This window comes from Lacerta agilis, chromosome 1, assembly GCF_009819535.1.
Source record: "Lacerta agilis isolate rLacAgi1 chromosome 1, rLacAgi1.pri, whole genome shotgun sequence".
In the NCBI taxonomy this organism is placed as follows: Eukaryota; Metazoa; Chordata; class Lepidosauria; order Squamata; family Lacertidae; genus Lacerta; species Lacerta agilis.
In genome coordinates this window covers 69,503,131-69,520,200 of record NC_046312.1, presented here as the reverse complement: position 1 = coordinate 69,520,200, position 17,070 = coordinate 69,503,131, and the positions used below count along the sequence as shown (strand labels likewise).

Sequence of the window (17,070 nt, the reverse complement as noted above, 5' to 3'; positions counted from 1 at the left end):
GCAATGTGTATTTTGTTATGACTGTTGTCTTCAGAGAATTTCTGTAAACTTATATTTCATATATTTATAGAAAGCCTCTGTAACCAGCATTATTTGTGTGTGAGTATGTTAGATAGCAACAATTGGTCTATACAGTATCATGCTGTCTTTTCTTTTGCTTCCTCACAAGCCCATATGCAATGTAAATAACCTCTTGGTTGGGGGGGAGGAAGAACCTGCCTGTGTGTGATATTCCGTGCCCAAAATACTGAGAACTGTCTTTATTAATACACTTTAATGGCAGACAAGGGCATGATTCACTGTCTTGTCATGTCATACCGAAAGTTGGCAGTAGTATTAACAAATTGTGGTACTGTGTCACGGTTACCTTTTGACAGCTTAATTAGTCTCATTTGAAGGTTTCCGTAGATTTTCAGAGCAATGTGCATAAGACACCTTAGAGCTAAGTTAGTAAGAAAAAGGTGGAATTCACTTTAGCTTCAATAACCTTTTTGACCCATGTTTATAAAATAAATTCTTTTCAGTATGCTTCACAAGTGTATACATTACACACAGGATCTTGTAATAAGAGAGAACTTGTTGCAAATGCTGTGACCTTCAGTAAACTGCAGAAAGATGATTCTTCTAATCAAAGGCAAAAGCCATGATCTTCTCTGTTGTAACTGAGTGTTGACACAAGAAAGGCCAGAGAGATTGACATCAATCTCTATAGAAACCATTAACTGAAGCTGAATAAATCTTCCGCATTGAATCCATATGCATGCTTGCTTTTATTATTCTTGACCTATTGGCACACTTCTGTATTTTGCAGGCTTTGTTTTAAAGGGTTGTTTAAAGCACAGATGTTATTATATGATTTCATCAGTGAAATAAATAGTTTTGGTTGTCTAAATAAATAAATAAATTGGTAATCTTCTTTCTCTTTTTGCATCTACCAAGCATTATTTGCTTAGGAGTGGCTTGGTTTGGCTCCAGATTAGCACACAATGAAGATTGTTACTTTAGCTGGATGTAACAAAACCAAGCAGTTTTTGTTCATGTTTTCCAAATGATGTGCAAGTAATGTGTCATTTGACTCTAACTGGGCTTTCACTGGTTTGTGGTCTCTTTCCACTATTTAGAGCATTAGCAATTACTGAGACAGTTGAATTTCCCTCCCTTCTGCATGTCTTTTAGATTTCCCACTGATTCCTGAAACTTGCACCAGTCATAACCACAAAACAATTGCCAGCCCTGTAGAAAGAGTAGGCACTGTTAATCTATAGCTACAATGTGTCAAATACCATTTCCTTAATTTGGCCCTACAGAAATCTTATTACTTGTTCCGAAGTATAAGGAAACAAAAATGCTTTTCATTTCATTCTGAACGGTACAGTTTCCAGTTTGAGTGACTAAAACTGGCGAGGATGCCTATTTTTGGAAAGAGGAATAAAGATACTTTGGAGAAAGTAGTGCACTGTGTGCTGACATTCCAGATGTCCAAACTATAGTAGTACCCGACCAAGTCCCCCCCCCCCGTGTGTGTTTTTGTGGAGCCTTTCATGCCAATGATGATCTCATGAGGTCCAGCCTAGAGAAATAAAGACATTGTTGAAGAACTATGCTTGAGAATGGGCTCCTTCCTTTCATATTTCTATTCAGTGACCCCCAGTGTTCTGCTCTTTCCTGTCTTGGACAAAATTAGCTCTTTTATAATTAACAATTGTTTAGCTTTTTGGCTTGTCTTTTAGACTTTATTCTTAGAGCTTCTTTTCACCCATCTCCTTATTGTATCCTCTCAAACAGAAAAACTTGTGATATTTTCTCGTTGGCATTCCTGTCCTTCCCTTGCTGGCTTTTTTAATGTGGACTGTGGGAGATTTTACACTTGATTTGTTGAATCTGAACTCTGCTGTAAACTCTCACCACACAGAAGAACCTATCTTTATAAATGACAGAATGGACCTGGCCTGAATGGTGCTTTGTTTACTGTTTTCCTAAAAGGGGCCCCTCTATATTTCATCTGTCAAAGTTGCTTTTCTTTCTTTCAACAATGCTTGATTGTTTTCACAAAAATTCAGGTTCCATAGACAGGAGAATTCTGTATTATATTTTCCTGCCAAATTCCGATCTCTGTTTTCCTTCCCCTGTGCTCACAAAGGGCTCATAACTTACTGTCAACTGTGAGGCAAACCACAAAGCTCCACTGTTGCTCAGCAAATAGGCTCTATTGGATGATGGCTTGACTGGCTGTAAAGTTTGCTTAACTGTAGCAGCAGTGGCAGAAGGCATGTGGGGTACTCTGTGTCTCCCAACAGGCCCCCAATTCCTTTATGCCTTCCACTTGCTTTTATGTCTTTATCAACTTTAATCGCTGAAGAGAGTTGTCAGTCCTTTGTGCCACGAACTGGATGCTGCTGCTGCTGCGCTCCTTATGGATAGCCGGGGTACCCTGAGAGTTGGATGAGGTTAATTCAAAGTGATTTCCTGGCACTTGACAGTGGTTCTTTGTGATCTGGGAAGGTGTCTGAGGTGTTGTCAGAGGTGTTATGCCATCAAGTTCTGAAGTGCTGGCTGAGGTGGTAGGAGACAACAAGACAGAGAAGTGGAAGAACAACCATCCTGTGTGAGTGTTATATGTGTCTATTATTAGTGGCTGTTATTTTGTCCATCATTCTCTGAGTGCTGCTTAAACCGACTCAGGACTGCCAACTCAACTTAAACATTTTAGAAGTGACAGTAACCTTTCTTTTTATGTTCTATTTTGTTTTTGGAAGAGCCCTTCCTTTAATTTTGGAGTTTTGTGAGGTATGGCAACTCTCCCTACAGCATTCACTTGTTAACTCTTTAGAGCACTTTAAAATGTTTTACCTGGAAAACTATTTTATTAAATGAATCTCGACAAAAGGTGAAAAGAAAAGTAATTTATTTTTGAAATATTAAGGAATCAAGCTTATTTGAGCTTCATTAAAAGGCAAAAATATCACAGTTTTCTTTTGTGGTATTTTGCCTTTTAATGAAGTGTGTTCTGTTACTTGATAGTAAGTATGGCAACACAATTTTTTCAGTTAGAACATTTTGAATATTTACCAGCAAGCTCTTAATATTATTTACATAAAGACTCAGAGAAGACTGTTCTGCAGCATGGAATTTCATACTGAACAGATGAAACGAAATGAAATATAAAGTATCATCCCCCCCCCCCAAGGGTGTTAAAAGAGTTATTTCAAAACTGAAATCTTATATTTTGCTGTTAGGCTTCCTGTTATATATTATCTTGATAGTTTATTGTAATCAATAAAAAAACCTTGCAGTTGTCAGTATAAATGCTATTATCACTTTTGTTTTCTTTAAAAAGTATTTAGTCAGTGCAATTTATTTTTACAAGCAACTCTTCATTCATAGGTTTGTTTTGTAAACACACATTTCATATGCTATGCTGCACTCCTACCCTCACCTACCTGGGAGTAAGCCCATTGAATTCAGTTGGACTTGCTTCTGAGTAGGTATGGTTAGGATTGCAGCCTTACTTGAGCTGAGGGTAGCAGCTATGTTTAACTGATTTTGGTCATGATCTGCATGGGCAGCCAAGCACATTTTGCAGGAATTTGCTGCTTCAATGCCAGCAAATATTATTCAGCATCACCTCCTGTTTTTGGTGTGATTGAACTTGTAGTGGAATGAAGCAATTTGATAATGATTAAAAGTAAGAGGTATATGGAATCTATAAAGTTTGCTTCCTTAAAGAAAAGTATCAGTATGGAAATATATAGTCCAGTTGCACACTGGGAGTCAGCTGTACTGAACTAAATTAGACTTATTTCTGAGTAGACATGCTTCAGCTTACACTGACATTGTGTCTTAACTTGTAAATCATAGTTTTTCAAGTGTGGTCTTTTTTTTCCTGGAGCAGTTGCTAGAACAGGGGCTGAAGCCATATATGAAATGGACTAGGGGTGCTATTTCATAGGTGAAAAAGTGGTAATTGGCTATTTTTATGTGCTCATTCATTAAAGAGATGCAGATTTAAATATTGTCAATGAATGAGGAAAGATGAAAACCCACAAAGAAACTCCAATAAACCGCCAACCTAAGAAGCCTGCTCAACTCTATTGCTCATCCTGATTGCAATTGTTTCCCTTCTCTAAAACAAGGAAGATAAGTGGTCAGTAATAGTTGCATTGAAATTTTTTATTCCTACATCTCTGGAAATTACTTTAAGACCAGTACAGAAAATAATAAAAAAATACTAGGAATAAAAAACTATATTGATTTGACTTCTACATCAGACTTTGCCCTTTGTTGGGGGAAACAAATGATGATACATATGTTGAATGTAAAAGCTGAATCTATATAAATCCTGCCCAAATTTTGCTACAAGTCAATACTTTTGGTGATCCTACCAGTATGAGCAGAAGCTTTGGTGATTACCCTGCCCCCATTGTACAAGTTTAATATCTAGAAAGGAGCAATAGGGAAGTATAGGATTCCACCAGTAGAATGCAGAAGTTATAATATACATACAGATTGGAGGGTTAATATGGGAGGAAAATATACGGCTAATAGAATATAATACAATATACTATACTATATTATAATATAGTTTGATGTAAAACTTTAGAGCGCTGTGCAGGTGGCTTATGTTCATGTTGATTTCTAATCAAGCCAATTATATATAAATTTGCAATTCAAGCCCTACCAGAAAGCCAGCTGAAATGCCTTAGAAATAAGTTCCACTCCACTGGGGTAGCAGGAGATTCATCCAGGGGTGACACACTGCCAGAAGTAGACCGGTGTCTAGGTAGGAAGTATCAACTGTGTAGATGTCCCAGAGAAAACCAGGTTTGTGGGAGCAGGTATGGCTCTGCCAGTTGCAAAGCCCCCTCAATTCCCAACATGTCCTTAGAACTGAGAGTCCCCCAGGACTGCCATAGTCAATTGCCTTTCATTACAGTCAGTGTGAGGGATAAAGCTGTCTCTCCCCCCCTCCCCCCATTTCCTGCTGTGTCCACAGTGAAATGTCAGTTCAGTGGATCTGGTAGTTACTTTGCCTACATGACAGGATTGCTCTGCCAAATGGCTAACTAAAATAACCCAGCTCTCATCACTGATTGCTAAATATGTTTGATATAGCTTTTGGAAAATGTCCCAAGCTCAGGCTGGGTAACTGGAGAGCACCCACCAGGAATACTTCTCTGTGTGTCTCCCTTATTCACATTGGACATTCACAGGGCACTGTCATAAATTTCCCCTGATATTTATTTATTATTATTTATTATTTTATTTATGTCTCTGATGGATTCTAGAGACACTCCAAATATCAGTAATGGACCAAAGTGTGCTTTTTGAGCCATTTGTTCATTTATTAAAAAAAAATATTATTTTGTCCTTCAGTGGTTGATCAGAATTTATAGGGTAGTTTCAAAAGAGTAAAAAAAAAACAACAACAAATATTACAAAGGAAATAAAATAGGGCAATCAGGATAAGACAGTGTTTTTTAGACAAGAAGAATTATAATGCCTTACTTGCCTCCCACGGCAAGTTGTAGACCTCTTTCTCTGTCTCTCTTTCTCTGTCTCTCTCCATCCCTCTGAATGGAGGAGTTGTCATTTTAGAAAAATTAAGTAGGTGCTTAATAGTGTGCTAAATCAAGTACAGCAGGATGATGTGGGAGCCATAGAGCCTGCTTTCTAATTCTAAAAATAGGGGGCATGTGACCACTTCAAATTTACCAGTTGATTAGATCTGGCATGCTCAGAGGGGAGGAAATTTTACCATATGGATGTCCCAAGTGAGAATATGCTTATTGCTTTGACCACTTGAGTTCATAACTATGTCATGTGACTGGGTTTAATTCTGCCTACTGTGTCCCAACACTGTTTATAGGGTTTCAGGATTTGTATGCAATATTGTATGAAGGGAAGATAGCAGTTCACACAATGGATCTTCCCCCCCCCCATAAAAAAAACTTATCCAAAGAACTAGGGAACCTACCAAACATTTTAGGATATGTTTTAGTGGGCTGCAGTAGTGAAAAGAGTCCTCCATCTGATTTGGAGTGATTTTAGAATGGCCCTTGATCCTCTGGAGAGGCTTTTTGAGGGTACTAGGGGAAGCAGGTGTTGAGTGGGAAATCCATTGTGTGATCTCGGCTTTCACTCATGCAATATTGGATACAACCCACAGATTTTAAATTACTTGGTTCTGTAAATCAGCAAAGTTTCATAATATCCGCATTTATCATTCAGTAGAATCTTTCTCTTATGCCGCCTCAAGTCAGTGGTTTTCAAACTTTCTGACTTCAGGGAACGCTTTTCATATTGACTTTGGTGTCCCTCTACTGATGGAAGGAACTTTTTGATTCAGCAGGGCCTTCTATGAGGAGAACAGGGGCTGAGATGACCTTCAGTGATTTCCCCTCTCCTCCTCACAGAATTCTCCCGCATTATTCTGAAGGCTCCACTAACCCTTCTGAAGCAGATGTGGGAGGACTTCAGAGAGAGGGAACTGAGGAAGATCACCTCAATTCCTGTTCTGCAAATGGAAGGTTCTGAAGAGCCTTCTGTCAGCTGACAGTTACCAACTGGATACATCCCATGGTTGCTCCATTAACCATTGCATCAAGTCATGTGGTCATGATGATTTGGGTACCAAAATTTCAAAAGGAGGCAGTAAAGCCCAATGCTTTTTCACTGCAGACATCTCTTGCAAATGGATAGATGGCTCATAAACCACAAGAATTTGACTGCCAAAGTAATCAACATACAATGAATATTATATGTTGTTTACTCTCCTATAATAAATTATTCGTGGTAAACACAAGTGGAAAAACTATTACAACAGAGAGCCCTAAGTGAAAAATTGACAACATTGGGGAAACTACGGTTCTTTCCTTTCAAATACAGATCATATGTTGAATCCTAAAGACATAGGAAAAATCAGGTCAGAGATGAAAACCACAATAAAGAACAATTTTATTTTCAGCTCTTATGTACCACATCAGGCACAATGAGGAAACATTTCAGTTGTGTTGTATAAGGAAGAACCAACTTTAAAGTACTAACATGCAGAGCTTGTTAATTTGAATTAACAGAAAATTGGATTAACAAGTGTTAAGCTTGTATTTTGAACAGTCCTGTCTTCAAAAGTGTTACTTGTGAAAATTATTTTAAAGCTACATTCTCTGTGCTCTTGCGAAATATCTTGCTTTTAATGTAATGAATGAGTTTTTATACATGATGTGTGTTGAATGAACGTGCATTAAAATAGAAGTAGACATTCGGACAGATTTTCACACATCTCTCCTTCAGGAGTATGATATGGACAAGGCAGTTCTTCCTGGCAGTGTGCCAGTTTGAAACGATTCTTATGTTTCTAGCTTGTTCGGTCCTATACACTTGTCTGGTTTGCACAACGTGGTAAGCCAAATTATGGCTTACTGGGACCATGCAAACATGTGGGCTCCCAGACAGGAGCTTACACCCACTTAGCTGTACTCCCTGTTCAGTAAGAGAGGCAGCTCTCTCTTCTGCCTGCTCAGGAACATTTCATTGCCTGTTTTGTAGGCTGAGTCAGTCCAGAGACCAAGAGGTTACAATTATTATTTATTTTAATTCTTAATTATTTAAAAACGTATTTTTATTGCCTCCCCCATCACAATGTGAAACATTCAGATTTAAAACCAGCAAATACAGTCAACAAAAACACAATTACAAATAAAGAACAATAGGTGAAATGCATAAATGATCAAATAGCAACCATAATGGTCAAAAACCCCATACAACATCAGAAGGGAGGGTGTTCTGTAGACAGGGCACCATTGCAAAGTAAGCTATCTCCCAGGTTGTTGCATAAGAATGCCCCTTAAATGCAGGACAACTAAGTGGGCTGCACCTTCGGATCTTAGTACTGTACATGAGTAGGTTTGTATGTGAGGAGACAGTTCTTCAAATTTCTAGATCCCAAGTTATTTGGGGTTTTATAAGGTCCCACTCAACAGGGACGCGAGTGGCGCTGTGGTCCCAGCCCCTGCCCACCTAGCAGTTTGAAAGCACGTCAAAGTGCAAGTAGATAAATAGGTACCGCTCCAGCAGGAAGGTAAACAACATTTTCGTGAACTGTTCTGGTTTGCCAGAAGTGGGTTAGTCATGCTGGCCACATGACCCGAAAGCTGTCTGCGGACAAACATCGGTTCCCTCGGCCAGTAAAGCGAGATGAGCGTCACAACCCCAGAGTCGTCCGCGACTGGACCTAACGGTCAGGGGTACCTTTACTTTTAAGGTCCCACCCACACCATTATTTCATTCCTCATAGGAATCCATGTGCCTTAAATGTACGGTGCAGATGCAACATTCATTACTGGCACCTTAAATTTGGCTTGGCAGTGAAATTGCTAGCCAGCACAGTTCTCTCGGGATTGTATAATTTGTCACATGGGGCAGTGGCTAGCATGCAAGTCCTGACATATAGGTGAATTCATCCATTTGGCCTTAGCACCAATTGATATCTGTAACCATTCACAAATTTAAAATATGGCGACAGTATTGGAGCAATGTTGGAATTGGCAGCTCACTTTATCTGTAGTCTGTGTCATTTTCACTTCTCTCCAATCACACTTCCTCATGAATAAGAGGTTGTTGGGTTTTTTTAAAAAAAGAATCTGTAGGAAAACTTGCATATAAACAAACAATTAAATATATATTTTATAAACCTATTTTCTCTATATATACATTTCTAAATGTATGCTCTCCCAGAATGTGCATTCCTGAACATATTTTGTTACATTTTTGAGCCCCAAACTGCATCTGAATATTCAGGAGTTCCAAAAGCTAGTACAGTAGATTATTAAGTTTGGATTCACATACTAATCAGAATTTGCAAAAATCAAATTTCCTAAGTATTGCCAGGCCACAGCAGCAATTTCTGGTAGATGCTGGTCCATTAGGGCAAATAGGGCATTACCCCACCAACCTCAGTCTGTTCCCATCCATCCCTCACCTGTCTGCCTTCTTACAACCGGGAGGAGGATGGAGAAAAAACTAGAACTACAGTGGTACCTCTAGTTACATACTTAATTCGTTCCGGAGGTCCGTTCTTAACCTGAAGCTGTTCTTAACCTGAAGCACCACTTTAGCTAATGGGGCCTCCTGCTGCTGCTGCGCTGCCAGAGCACAATTTCTGTTCTTATCCTGAAGCAAAGTTCTTAACCTGAAGCATTATTTCTGGGTTAGCGGAGTTTGTAACCTGAAGCGTATGTAACCTGAAGCGTATGTAACCCAAGGTACCACTGTAGTTCACTCTGTCCATCATTGGGTAGGACCTCATCTACGATCCGTCTCCTTGCCTTCTGCCTTACAAGTCCCAATGGGCACCATTTCCATGTACTAATGTTCTGTTTAGTGGGAGATTAATTGTCAGGTTGTGTGTTGTTTATAACTGTGGAAAATGGGGGGGGGGTATTTTTGTATCAGCTTTAATGCTACTTGTGCTATTTACTTATTGCCTCTATTTGCATGTCTTGAGGGCAGTTAGAAACATGCCATCTGTTTGTTGTTTTGAGAAGTATGTCATTTATTAATGGAAGTGAGATTGTGAGGAAACCCTCAAATTTCCTCTTCAACTAAGCAGTGCACATTTTACCTGTGGAAGTTTCTTGTCGTCTTTTCTACTAAAAGAGATGCTGTTTAATATACTACATGTTTTATACAGGAGGTTAGTTTCTACTCAGGAATGTTTTATATTTTATTCTTAACAGTAATTACATTTCACTAGTGAATCTGGTGCAGGGTCTGTAAAAGTCTTCAGTCTCTCTAGGGAAGAATGGTCCTGGATGTCTGTAAGATATCATGTTGTGTGGTTCAGTAAATGTGAGGCACAGAGCTATTTTTATTACTCACTGAAGGCTGTTTTAGCCCAAGTCACAAATTCCAACATGAAGGCGGGCACTGTTAACTTTGCCTGCCTAGCCTACTGTGTTTTGAAGTTGACTCATAGATATTTAGTGTACTGAGTTTTCCTTTATTTCAAGATACCACTGTATTGTTAAAGTGTATTTTGAAAACCTGCATGCGTGTGCAGTTGATTAACATATTAATCTGCAGAAGTAAACATCCATATGTGCTTTCTAGTAATTAAGCAAACAAAATCAAAACTAGGCATCAATGACCTGGGTGAAATTACTTGGTCAAAGTTAATGTTTGACTTGTTTAGTTTGCAGTATTGTACAACACCTTCGTTAGTCACACAGTAGTCGCACAAGCAGTTGGCATTCATATGTCAGGGCTGCTTCACTAGAGGAGTACAGTTGTGAGTGAGTGAGTGAATGAGTCTCTCTCTCTCTCTGTGTGTGTGTGTGTGTGTACACACACACACACACACAGAGAGAGAGAGAGAGAGAGAGAGAGAGAGAGAGAGAGAGAGAGAGAGGAAAGCAAACAGAATGCTCATACTGAAGTTGTTGCAGAGCTTGGCCACCAAATCAGCAAGTTGTTTTAGTTTGGAGTTTGATAGTGCTGAATGCTAGAAATAAGGTCTCAAATAGAAGGCAATATCACTCCAATGCAGAACTTTTCAAACTGTGTGTTGCGCAAATGCTCCCCGTGCTCCTCTCAGGGCTGAAAAGGGATTAGTTCAACCTCCGGTTTGCTAGTAAAGCTGAATTTCTATGTCACAAAATGATGCATGTCTAAAAAGTGTGTCACCAACTTGAAAAGTTTGGAACACTCTGCTCTAGTGTGTGCTGGTTTTGCCTCTAGTCTAGTCTACTGAGCTTGGGAATAGCATATCTTCCAACACATTGAGGATGTGAAAAACCAGGACACCATCTTCTGGGGCTGCACTGCTGCACGAGTCACGTGACCATTATGAAATTGCGGTTTCTTTTTGGGGTGAGATCATGGCACCCAAAATGATCACTGTGCTCTTGCATGAAAAATCGGGAAAGTTGAGGGGTATGGGAACAGGCAGGCCTGGCTCTGTATCACAGTCTGTAAGCATACATAGATGCTACAGAAAATTATAATCATTATCATTAAATGTGTCTTTTGTGATGCCCATGCTATGCTACATGTTACCCCTGAGCCATTGGAGGCTATCTGCAAGGTTTAGTGTCCAAATATAGCAACACAAAAGTATTCTTACAAAGCCTTCCCCCCATTTGCTAGCATCTGAATTTCCACATGCTATTGGACATTAAAATGAAGACATCTTTGGATAGCTGGATGGATGTGTTTATTCTTGAGAAATATTTACATTTTCTCTTAGTAGCTTTGTGGTAATTATGTTTGCACTTAGCTGATCACCAGTTGTGCATTATTACAATGGAAGGTGACAATTTGATTGTCCTCAGTTGCAGAAACAAGTAATTTTACGTTCAGCGAGGTGTCAGGTAACACTGCCTCACAGTACTAAGAGCTCCTGGCAGTGTGGTTTGGCACCTATATTTAACTGCTTTGTTGCTTGTGTAACCTCTGTTGAATCAGAAATACCATGCTTGCATAGTAGGGTTTACAGTAAACCAACAATCTACAACTGCACTGTAGCACCCATTGTTTCATTTTGGACCAAGGTACTAATTTGGTGTTTTACTAGAAAGTGATTACAGATACGCTTGAAATTGACACTTTATTTGCAGATCTGGAACAAAAGGTATTGCTGAGATGTAGAATGAAGTGCTGGGAATCAGTTTTTAAGATACTGGACATGAAAAGTGTTTTGCTGAGAATAAAGAAGTGTTTTGCATTATATATATATATATTTTATCATTTACTGTGTCTTAATGTGATACAGTCTGTCCCTTCAGCTTTACTCCACTCCTGAAAGCCACATAGATGAGCCAAAGCACATGAAGGTACCTTCAGCTGATGAATTTGGAAGAAATACGGATTTCAAATATCTTTCACAACCCCACATAATTTAAGAATTGTTTTGTTTACTCTTCTTCAAAAACAGTTCTGTTGAGTTTCCCTGAGAGCTGTTTTATTTATTTATTTATTAAATTTATTTCCCACTTTTCCTCCCAAAGGAGCCTAGGGTGACATACATGCCAGGAATAAAGCAATGCAGTTATTTTCAGCTATTACCTCAAAATATAATAATCCAAGGATTTTTAGGTTGTTTTTGTTGTTTTTTGGTAGAACTTCAGCAAGCGCAGGTGATTATTTATGTTACCTAGATCACATAGTAGTGGTTAACTGTGACTTTCCCCCTTAATGGTAATAGTCTATATTTATGTATACTTTATGCTTTGTTACAATGGCTGCCAAAGAAGCAAGTAAATGCAGAGCAAGGACTGTTGCTAGGTCTGTTGCCAGCACCCTTACTATTGTTCCCATTTAGAAAATTTCTAGCTGAAGGCTCTGTCTGTCTGTCTCTCAATCAATCTGTGTGAGTGTCAGTAAGAAATCAGATATGCAGAGACACATGGCAGAGCTGTATGACTTTAAAGGCAGGCAGCACAGAGAAGCTAATACTAACCACTTAAACAGAGGTAGTTACATGATGTAACATTATCAGGAGAAACAATTCATGAGTCAAAGCATTCCGAGGCATACGAGCACCAGCCCAAAGAACAAGCTTAGGCTGTATAAATCAAGTGACAGGAATATTATCAGCTAAATATAAACTGCAGAAAACATTAACTTCTGGAGTTGTGAGTTGTATGACCAGTGTTTCACTAGTCTTCAGCACATTGGGTGTTGCGTTCTGACCTGAAAAACCGCCCCGCCTCCCAATTTATGCATGACATCCACATTGGCTTCACTCCTACCCCACTTTCTACTTACCTTCATGTAATCTACACTGTTCAGGACTGTCCCCACCATTCAACAGGTGGAACTATGCCAGGGGCACAGGGAGAGTAGAATAAAGCAGGACTTGGTGTCTGAATGTTGCATAAAGTAAATTTGATGGGGGCACAGTGTGGAAGATAGAGAATTATTTTCTTTGGTCTGTCATGAATCTTCCAGCTTTCAGATTAATTGGATGGCCCTGAGTTCTAGTTATGAGAGAATTCTCTCCCCACCCTACTCCACACCATGCACATATCTAAACATAGTATATACTCTTTTTCTCTCTTCCCCCCCTTTTTTTTGCATAGCTGCTTTTATTATACCTGTTTTATAAATACACTCACACTTACCTGGGAGTGAGACCCATTGAATTTAATGGAACTTCTGAGTAAACATAGCTATGGGTTGTGGTCTTACATGAGTTTACTGAAAAACAGCCAAATGCTGAGGTACCAGAAGTAAGCAACAAACAGAATTACAGAATTCCTCGTGCAAACTGCTGAACCAAACATCATTGTCATAGTTTTCTGTTTGGGAATTACGTGTCATGATACAAATCCCACTGTACAGGCAACCACTCTTGTACGGTCTCGCCCCTGTCATGTATGCCCCTTGTAATTGGATACCATGCGTTATAATTTAAGGAAGCAACTATTTGTTATTAAATGTCAGGTGGATTAGAGCATTACTTCAGCAATTCATTATGTTTCTGAATTTATGGCTAGATAATACATTTTGGCAGAGTCAGGGTTCCAATTAAACTGGCACCAAGATTAAGATTTCCATTTTCCCATTCTAATTAAGCCATGCTTCCTGGAAATGGGTACTCTTCTAGGGCACAGATGTAGCAAATAATTTCTATGTCTGATTTGTGGAGCTGCTTCCAGAGCAAAATAAATGACTGCTGATTCGCTGAAACAAGTGAAGCTACACCCGTCTGGATCTATTCATGGAACAGAAGTGACGGAATACATAACAGACAGTGCCATTAAATTCACAGGTGCACAAAACATTTTTTAACAACTCCATAAGATCACCTTACCTTGCAAGTAGAAAAATAACACAACATGGAAAGGGTTGGGGAAAGCGTTCCTTCTAATTCACTAATTCCCTTATTACATTTTCTTTTTTGGCGGGGGGTAGCATAAAAATCCACAATCTTTCACTGCAGACTGAAGTGGTATAGTTTACTCTTGAATCTTAGGAACATTCGCATCTGCATTTTTATATGACCTGGTGCAGTGTGAGTCTGAATCCATTAAACCAGTGGTAGCAAACATGGTGCCCTCCAGATGTTTAGGACATCAGCTCCAGGCTCCATTGGTAGCAGTCAGGGATGTTGGGAGTTGTAGGTTGTGTTCAAACAGCACTTCATTCTCTTTTCCTGACATTTCCTTCCCTGATAATTTCTTCATATTGTGTGATATTTCACACAACGTAAAACCCACTTCTGGAAATCTAGTGGAAGTTTAGTGCTCATTTCCATGTCAATGGTTTCCAGAAAAAACCCCAACAACTTTAACTTGGGAAATCATGGGAGTTTTGTATTGTACGTTCACATGGCAAAATTTGTAGCAGTGTCCCAGCATACGGTTCTTTCCCATCATTTAAAATTTAGCACAGCATGGCAGTATGTTAATGAAAATGTCATGGTTCCATAATGTAACAGTGTGAAAAGTAACATTAGAAAATGAGACTGAAGTGCTGGCATTACAACTAATAAAACTAAAGCAATAAACCTCACATCTGAATGCAGCTGTAGTCCAAAGTATTTGGAGGGTACCATTTGGCTGTCCCTACATTAGATGGAAGGATGCAGGTGGCACTGTGGTATAAACCACAGAGCCTAGGGCTTGCTGATCAGAAGGTCGGCGGTTCGAATCCCTACAATGGGGTGAGCTCCCGTTGTTTGGTCCCTGCTCCTGCCAACCCAGCAGTTTGAAAGCACGTCAAAGTGCAAGTAGATAAATAGGTACTGCTCCGACAGGAATGTAAACGGCATTTCCGTGCGCTGCTCTGGTTTGCCAGAAGTGGCTTAGTAATGCTGGCCATATGACTCAGAAGCTGTCTGCGGACAAACGTCGGCTCCCTCGGCCAGTAAAGCAAGATGAGTGCCGCAACCCCAGAGTCGTCTGCAACTGGACCTAACAGTCAGGGGTCCCTTTACCTTTACCTTTTGCATTAGATGGATGGGGGCATAGATGCTAATTGAAGGATTGAGGCCTTTTCTGTAAGATCAGACCCAAAGAGACTCGGGAACCAGAACTCTTAACCAGGTCCAGCTGCAAAATGCTGCAGATACCAATGGTTAGGTGTTAATGTTGAATAGCTTAGTAAGGAAACCTGATTCAACAGTGGAGGTAGGTGATTTTAGAGTTCTGTACTTTGCAGAGAAATTTATGGTTAAAACCAGGCCTAGGAGCAGGAATGGAAATCAAAGCAGTAGTGCAGAGAGCGAGAACAAATATCTGGCTGAAAGAAGGTGATAGTCCAGACCAAGTTGATAATTGAAGAAAAGGTCATCCATGATAAGAGGACAGGCCATCATTGCTGGCTCTAACAGTAATAATATTTACTGGGTTTGAAGAAATGTCCTGGACTGATGTATCTGGCAAATTGTTCCTTGGGCAAGGATGCTAGATTGAGGCCCCCAAAGACCCGATTTCAATATCACGTTCCTACAGCCTACAGTATTTTGTATTTCTTTGCAGTTCAGCCTTTCCACATGAGGGATAATAGATGGCTTCCAAGAAGAGGAGTGCTATTAGTATCACAACACAATTATTTTGTCAGAACACTTTTACTGACATTGTGAATTTTGTTTCTGTTTGTTCATTCATTGGATAACGTATTAGAGGTATTTCCCCCTTATGTTGTGGGAATTCCAAATGCCATATAAGAATTCTGAAGGTGCATTTTGGATTACTGTATTTGAAAAACACATTGGATGGAAAGTTTCTATAAGCTCAGGCTTCTCACAAAAGGGACAGGAATAACGATTAGTTTTTGCGAAGTCTTGTCTTTACTTGGGTCAGCAGCTTTTATCTTACAAGCAAACCATTCTACATGTGAAAAGAACTTACTGATGAATTTTGTATGTGCAGAATTCACACTAGGTAGAGAATCTCTGTGCAAGAGTCACAGGTTATCTGCTTGCAAAATTTACCAAATTACATACATACATATCTGTATATCTTCCTGCCTTCCTTCTTCCTATCTGTACCTACCTACCTACCTATCTATCATCAACTATCTATCATCTATTTATCAGTCATCTGTTTATCTATCTATTTATCTATCTATCTATCTATCTATCTATCTATCTATCTATCTATCTTGTGGGGACCCTTCACATCTCAGCATGGCATGGTGTCATACAGTTTATTACAGCAATGCTTTTGTACCTCCTTCCAGTGCCCCCTCAATGTCATACAATGTATCCCCCCTGACAGTCACTTAATTCAGTGACTGTAATTTCCTCTTATTCCTCTACTGCACAGTATTATAAACAGATTTTTAAAAACTAGCATCAGACAAATTGGATGCCTCTCCTTTTACGACTGTACCACTGTAGACACTTGTTTCTAGGAAAGTGGAATTGGATCCATTTGATTGCATTTAAATTTTTCATGCTTCAGCAGTTTGTCTGGGAGCACAGTAAAGAAAAACCCCACAAGTGAGAAGAGTTTAGAATAATAGAACTTGATTTTGTGTATTATAGCAGCACCATTTGCGCCGCTTTAGTTAGGGTTGTGTCAGCACTTCCATTATAAATCCCTGTTTTCAGGGGTTATAAGTGGCAAGAGATTCTTTTCTTAAAAAATATTTTTTTTTTTGAAAAAACAACTTCTAGAAAAGAACTGATTTCACTGTCATTATAAATTTGTTACGCACAAAAATAATATTAGGTAAATGAAAAAGTGGCACAATGTCAAACCACTTTTAGAATAGGAGTGATTTGCATTTTTATGTTTTTAAATAGTACTTCTGTGAATGCCAGAAAATACCTTAGGATCATGTTGTTCTGGGTTGGGGAACCCTTGCCCTTCCAGATGTTGCTGGACTTACAGCTCCCCGCACTACCAACTAAGATGACTGGTAGTGAAGCATGATGGGAAATCTACTGCCACCACATCTGGAGGACCACAGATTCCGCACAGATGTAGATGGTCATAAACCTGTTTTTTTTACAAACTTTAGTAAGTTCTTCAAGATTCCAGTTGTGCTCCCCCTCACTGGCCCTATTCACTAGAATGGAACTTCATTATTCTACATGGTTCTGTGATTCTTTTGAAGAGGAAG

General features: G+C 39.3%; 1 protein-coding gene across 14 annotated transcripts in view; it reads left to right on the top strand.

The window, feature by feature from the left end:
- SOX6 (SRY-box transcription factor 6) overlaps nt 1-17,070 on the top strand; it is a 413,675-nt gene that overhangs the window by 145,085 nt on the left and 251,520 nt on the right. For 2 of the 14 annotated variants that reach the window (XM_033153428.1, XM_033153399.1), the window contains exon 1: nt 2,419-2,605. The exons of 10 other annotated variants lie outside the window; for them this stretch is intronic. In XM_033153428.1, the coding sequence (XP_033009319.1) occupies nt 2,529-2,605 (77 nt within the window). In that variant the 5' untranslated portion in view covers nt 2,419-2,528. Of the gene's footprint in view, nt 1-2,415; nt 2,606-17,070 lie in introns of those variants that run through there. 2 more of the 14 variants (XM_033153436.1, XM_033153409.1) reach the window with 2 other exon arrangements.